At 66.0% G+C, this 6,661-nt stretch overlaps 1 protein-coding gene across 1 annotated transcript; it reads right to left on the bottom strand.

The window, feature by feature from the left end:
• Window positions 1–371: 371 nt before the first annotated feature.
• Window positions 372–4,679, bottom strand: MFRP (membrane frizzled-related protein). Its single transcript, XM_057385073.1, has 13 exons — window positions 4,626–4,679; window positions 4,426–4,537; window positions 3,775–3,903; window positions 3,314–3,475; window positions 2,968–3,211; window positions 2,756–2,886; window positions 2,508–2,633; window positions 2,333–2,409; window positions 2,049–2,197; window positions 1,756–1,886; window positions 1,281–1,415; window positions 1,057–1,184; window positions 372–971 (listed from the first exon to the last, which is right to left on the bottom strand). Exons 1-13 carry the CDS (start codon window positions 4,677–4,679, stop codon window positions 747–749), a joined length of 1,803 nt encoding a protein of 600 aa, XP_057241056.1. The 3' UTR covers window positions 372–746.
• Between the last annotated feature and the right edge of the window lie 1,982 nt (window positions 4,680–6,661).

Here is a 6,661-nt window from a genome sequence, read left to right as displayed (position 1 = left end):
GAAGGGACTGCTGTTTTTGGCCAGCTGAACGCTGGTTTGTGGCTATGGGTGTTGCCAGCCCTGTGGCCACCAGGGTGGCCTCCAGCCAGCTCAGGCAGCTCAGCCAGAAGGGGCACAGCTGTCGGTGGGGCAGGATCGTTTCCCTGTGCACCATGGGGTCACCAACAGGACTTCCTTGAAACTCATCCGTCTCCCTGGACCCTGCAAGCCCCCAGCCCCATAAGGGCACAGCCAGCTGCCCATTCTCCCCTATGCCCCCTGTCCATCTCCCCACCCCATCCCTGGCTTTCCTCTCTTGGCCCATGCCTCAGTTTCCCCTGGATCTGGCAGCACCCACCCACAAACCCCCCCTTCCAAATGAGTCACCTGCTCCACTGGCTTTGTCAGCTGCTCAGGCTGTTTATTCTGCTGCTTTGGGGCTGTGGCACACGGGCTGGTCCGGGATTTGGTGCCTGCAGCCTGGCTCACCTCTGCCCAGCCTGGCTCCGCTTGAGGGGCATTAACCCTTTTTCTGGTGTCCCCAGCACAAGCCTTTCCCTGTGGGATGTGCCAGCTGCTCTCTGGGGCTCTGCAGCTGTGGGCCAGCCCGTGGCACCAGGCACTGAGCCAAGCACTGGGCACCGGGCTGACCCCAGGGCAGGTGAGGGGCCACCCCAGCAGCTGGGTATTTATGACACCAAGAGGATGGGTGCGACATTTAGGGCTGGGAGGGCGAGTTGAGCCCCTGCTGCTCTCGTCCGGCCGGCTCAGGGCTGGAAGCACTCCACGGGGTCGTTGGAATCGGGCAGGATGTTGCAGTTGATGGGCCAGAGGATGCCGAGCAGCCCCAGGGACTGGCGGCAGCGCAGCTCGGCCGCCTGGCACACGGTCCGGCAGGGCTGCAGCACCCCCCCGTCCGGGGTGCACTTGGGCACGAAGAGGCTGCAGATGAGCGGGCGGAGGTGCTGGTAACACGCCAGCTCCATCAGGGTCTGCGGGACAGCGGGGACAGCGGGGACAGCGSTGTGAGCCCGGTGARGTGCGGCAGCCCCGCGGGCACCCCGCCCCACAGCTCACCTGGTAGTCCTGCAGCACCTCGGCCGCGCCCTCCTGGTCCGGGATGGCCAGCCAGATGTTGGGGAAGGAGGTGGCGTTGTAGCCCAGCCCCAAGCACATCTCCACTTCCACGGGCTCGCAGACAGACCCTGCCGAAGGGCGAAGGGGTTCATTTGGGACGGTGACAGTGCTGCCCAGCTGCTGTGCCAGCGTGTCCCCCGATGGGGCACCCGGGTGGCGCTCACCAAAGGCCGGGTAGGACACCCCGGTGCAGTTCAGCTCGTCAGTGCCGTCGGGGCAGTCGTGCCAGCCGTCACACACAGCCTCCAGAGCCTGGCACTCGCCATTCCCACAGGAAAACTCGGCGGGGCTGCAGGTCTCTGCAGGTGAGAGGGCAGGGCATGGCTGGGAGCAGCCTGGCCCCTGCTGACCACCCCTGTCTGCTCCTCTTGGAGAGATCCCAAATTCCCTGGGTTATTTGGGGGCAGCCCTCACTCCTCTGTGCTGGTGAGCCCTTCCAGGTCACATTCCCTGTGCTCAGATCAGTAGGGTTCCAGGGTAATTCAGGTGAGAAGGGACCCTGGGGGCCCAACCTCGAGCTGCAAGCAGGGTCAGTGTGGAGCAAGAGCTGTTTTTGTCAGGTTTTTACCCAGCCAAACCTCCCAAGGATGGCGCTGGCACAGCCCCCTGGCACAGCCTGTGCCCCTGCTGTGTACCTACTCTCTGTGGCATTTCGGGCTTGGTAGGTGGCAAAGAACCCGTCATCCGCCACTCCCTCGTCTGCCACGAACAGGACGGTCATGACGTGCCGTGAGGAGGTCAGGGAGGGTGGCAGCTGGTGGCCACAGAACCTGCCGAGGTCACGGCATGAGGGATGGGGTCGGGAGCTGACCAGCACCCCTCCAAATTCTGTCTCCTGCTGGTTCCTCCCCAGCAGCCAGCCCCGTGCCTCAGTTTCCCCAGGTGTCTCCAGGGTGGTGCAGCAGGGCTGGGGGTGTTGGGGGTACCCGTACCTGCCCATGAGGCTGGCGGTCCCCGTGCCCGCGCTGTCGTGCACCTCCACGAAGTCGAAGCTGCACTCTTCGTGCGACTCCAGGCTGAAGTTGTGGAAGTGCAGGTCGATGACGTGGCCCGGGGGCACCAAGATCTTCCAGAGGCACAGCTGAGGGGCGGGGGGCAGCCGGCGACACCCGTGAAGCKGGGCAGGGGCACCCCCCGGCTCTCCCGGGGGGGAGGTTGCCTTCCTCCCTGCCCGCCCTCACCCTCACCGCGCTCCCGCAGCGTCCCCTTCTCTCACCTGCTGGTGCGGGTATGGCTGCGGGTGGTTTGGGGTGGAGAAATGCCCCTCCAGGGCGGTCAGYGGCCCCCCACACTCTGGAGGGACACACACACACACAGATTTACCCCCGGCACCTCCTCCCYYCCCYYCCCSSCGGGSYKGGGGSYKSMRSGGGGGGCTCTGTGCCGCCCACCTTGGTGTCTCAGGCTGCAGTTGGCCTCGTCGCTCTTGTCCGTGCAGTCGTGGAAGCCGTCGCACACGAAGCCCAGCTGCAGGCAGAGCCCCTGGTCACACAAGTGCTCGTCCCAGGCGCAGCTCTCTGCACGAACACACCCGGGCTGGAGCGGCGGTTCCGCCGGGCATTGTCACCTCCCCGCTGGCTGTCCCCAGTGCCCGCCAGCAGCGAGGGACCCCGGCAATGCCCTGGGGTGGGGGACTCACTGTCAGCGGGATCCACGGCGCGGTAGCGGGCGCTGAAGCCCTGGGCGCCCACGCTGCCGTCGGAGACGAAGGTGACCCGCAGGCGGTTGGTGTTGGTGTTGAAGGTCGGGGGGCGCACGGTGCCACAAAACCTGGGGGGCACAGCGATCTGGCACCGCTCGCTGCCCCCGCATTTCCGCACCGCCGCGCTCCCCGGGTGTGCGGGGCTCTACCTGGTGGGGCCCGCCCGGGCCGGGCCGGGGGCTGTGCCGGCGCTGCCCTGCTCCTCGTAGAGCTCCACGCGGTCGAAGAGGCAGGAGGCCGTGCCCTCCACGCTGAACGCCTCCATCCTCAGCTGGATGGCGAGCCCGGCGCTCACCTCGATGCGCCAGATGCAGAGCGCGTTGGGGGGATACGGCCCGGGGTAGTTGGGGGAGCTGAAGGARCCCTCGGCGCCCCTCAGGGTCCCTCCGCAGGCTGAACAGCAGTAGCGCGGGCATGAGCTGGAGCGGGGCACCCCCGCCCCAAAGCACCGCCCCGCACGGGGCACCCCCGTTCCCAAACCCATCCCTAACTCACCCGGCGCTGCTGTGCGGGCCGTGGGCAGCCCGCTGTCGCTCGGGGTGGCGGCGGTTCTGGGGGCCGGGCCGTCCCTTCGGGTGGGTGCWGCGGTGGCGGTGGCGGTGCCACGGGCGGGCAGGGCAGTGGCCGGGGCGCCGGGCGGGTGTGGGGAGGTCAGCTCTGAGCGCAGGGAAGAGCAGGGAGTGCTCAGCCCCGGCCGGAGGGATCGCTGAAGGGTTTTGGGAAGCCCACCCAGCCCTGTGCTCCCCCTTTACCGCGGGTGTGCAGCTCCCCCGGGCAGGGATCCTGTCACATCCCAGGAATATGAAAATCTCCCTTGCTCCTACTCATAAGGTCACCCTCTCCCACAGCGGGCAGACCCCGAGATGTCCTCTGAGTGCCCCTCTCCCTCTCTGAGCCCGTTCCGTGTCCCCACCCCCGGCACAGCCGCCCCGCTGCCCTCCCAGCTCGGCACTCACGGTGGATGACGATGCCGAGCAGGAGGGCGATGAGGAAGAGCAGGACGGCGCTCATGAGAGCCACGCACAGCCAGGTGAACTTGCAGTCGGCGCGGTACTTCCAGCCCACCTGTCCCCAGAGCTGCTGGCCTGGAGGCGAGGGCAACGGGCAGAGCCGGGACAGAACCGGGATAGAACCGGGACAGAGCCGGGGAAAAACCGGGATAGAACTGGGACAGAGCCAGGACAGAGCCGGGGAAGAATCGGGGAAGAATCGGGGAAGAATCGGGGCAGAGCCGGGACAGAGTCGGGGAAGAACCGGGGAAGATCCGGGGAAGAACCGGGACAGAGCCGGGACAGAGCCGGGGAAGAACCGGGGAAGAACCGGGGAAGAACCGGGACAGAGCCGGGACAGAGCCGGGGAAGAACCGGGGAAGAATCGGGGAAGAATCGGGGAAGAATCGGGGCAGAGCCGGGACAGAGCCAGGATAGAATCGGGACAGAGCCGGGACAGAGCCGTACCCCCGGCTCCCTGCGCATCAGGCTCAGCCCTGTCCCGGCCCCTCCCCACCGCTTGTCCCCGCGGTGCCAATGTGTCCCCAAGCAGCCCCAGAGCCCCCCAGCCCTAACCCAGCCCCAAGGACAGGGGTGTGGGTACCCCCAGGCCGGTACCGAGGCCGTCCCGGCGCGGTGCGGGGCCGGTCCCATCCTTGTCTGGCGGGTGCTCCGCGCTGGGCGCTGTCCTCGGCTCCTCGCCCTCAAAAACGGGGTTGCAGAACTCKGTCTGTGGGACAGCGWGCGCGGGTGGCACCTTGGGGACCCKTGGGTGGGTATGGGGGCACCTTCAGCAGCACCCACACCCCCGGCCGTACCTTGCTGCCGTCCAGAGCCTCGGGACAAAGCGTGATTTCRGTGAAGTCTTTCATGGCAGCAGGCGGTTCTCGACGTAGCCTRGCTAAAATCCTGCCCAGCGCCCCGCGCCCCCCAGAACAGCCCCCAGCCCCACCGCCCGCCCCTCCCCAGCTGCCCCCATGGACCCCGGGTCGGCGTGGGGACCCCTGCTCCACGCTCCGGGCCGGGGGTGGTGGCAGTGCCAGCCCTACAGGTGCCAGCCCAGCGCCGGAGCCCAGCCGAGGGCCATGCCCGGCGTGCCGGGAGTGCGGGAACMCCGGGAGGCTGCAGCCCCAGTCCCCTCGGCAGGCCCCTTCCCCCTCGCCCCGTTAATCCAGCTCAGCTGAGGATGCCGAGGTCAGGCTCTGGCACAGAGAACYAGCGTCTTAAAGGGGAACGAGTGTTCGCACCCATTCCACCGGGAGTCCAGCCCCAAGGGACCCTGCCCGGGGGTGCCCACAAGGATTTTCCATCTGTCTCCAGGCTCCTCGCTGCTCAGGGCACACCGCAGGGGCTGTGTTGGGGACCCCGGGATGAGCGTGTCCCTCCTGAACCCTGGCACCTGCATTCCCGCTGCCCCTTAATGCCCGTCTCCGTCCCTAAGCAGGGGAGAAAGGAGCCATTGTTTCGGGGTTTTGAGGGAAGTGTGGGCACCCGGGAGCTTCGTGGGGCTGGAAAGGCTCCTTCTGCCTCCAGGAGACCTTTCCCCACATCTCCCTCGCTCCAGGCCAGCCCTGTGTGCTCCTGGGTGCCCACCGGTGGCATCTTTCTCCCTCTGCGAGACCAACCAGAGACAAAGCACACGCACCCAGCACCCTGTTCAAGCTCAAATTTATTCCTGCACGAGTCTCCCTTGTATGAGACACTTCCCACCCGTCTTGCTTACACAGTAAACAAGCCACCTGCCGAGCAGCATCGCTGCCCCAGCCCAGCTCCTGCCGTGGGCAGCCCCCTTTTCCCATCCTGACCCTCCCGAGCCCCGCTGGGATGCCCCAGGCCGGGCAGGATGCTCGTACCAGCGCTCAGCCCGTGCCCGCAGGGCAGCGAGGGCGAAGCCGGCCGGGTGTGGGGTGGATGGAGCTGCCYCGAGGGCTGGGATGGTGCCCGTGTCTCCTCCCGCTGCGCCTCAGGCAAGGCAGGACGGGGAGGAGAATAAATTAAAGGCTAAAAAGGCCACTGGCATTTGCTAGCTGGAGGACAGAGCAGCAGGGCGGGTCCCCGGGCACCCAGGGGGGCTCCTGATCACAGCGAGCAGAAAAGCCCCGATTGCAGATGGTCCCGGAAAGCCACTGTCCTCCCCTCCCTCTGCTGCACGGGTTCCTGTGCAGCCCCCAGGGCCCCCCGCTCCCCTAAATGGTTTAAGGCACCGTCGTATGAGGAGGCAGGTAAAATCCTACCCGGAGCAGCCCCCGGCACGAGTCCCTGGAGAGGCAGGAAGCGGCGGGGGGCTCCAGGCGAAGCRAAGTCCACTATAAATACATATAAATTCCACAAAAGGTTTTCCTCCCTCCTGTCCGTGGGTCTGGGCTCAGGCTGCTCTGAGGAGTGTGTGTGGGGCAGCTGCTGGGGATGGGCTGCCTGAGACGGGACGGAGRCCACCGCAGGGCTGCAGTCCTTTGCCGGAGGAGGTTTGGAAGTGCCGGGAGGAGGTCGGGAGCAGTTCATGAATCCTCTGGGATAGCCAAGCAGATACAGGAGCGGTGAGAGGCCAGGAGGGATGTGTGAGGCTCTCCTGGGTCCYCAGCTCTGGGTGCTGTCCCAGGGGAGCAGAGGTCCTGGTTGAGTCAATGGGACGGGCGGCCCCATTCTTGTAGAGTCCCTTGCTCAGGTTTTTTATTAAAAAAAAAAAAAAAAAAAAAAAAAAAGAAAGAAAAAAGAAAAAAAAAAAGAAACAAAAGAAACTAAAAGCCCCGAGGTAAAAATCAAATGCCAGCAACCAGGAGGCGTCTGAGCTGGCTGAGCCCGGTCCTGTCACGGGCTGCCCTCCTCAGTTCGGAGCTGGGATGTCCGCGCTGGG

The sequence above is a fragment of the Malurus melanocephalus genome, unplaced genomic scaffold, assembly GCF_030028575.1.
Source record: "Malurus melanocephalus ecotype Western Australia unplaced genomic scaffold, MMel_1.1 scaffold_776, whole genome shotgun sequence".
Taxonomy (NCBI): Eukaryota; Metazoa; Chordata; class Aves; order Passeriformes; family Maluridae; genus Malurus; species Malurus melanocephalus.
The sequence above is the reverse complement of the archived record's forward strand: the minus strand, read 5'-3'. Positions and strand labels throughout refer to the sequence as shown.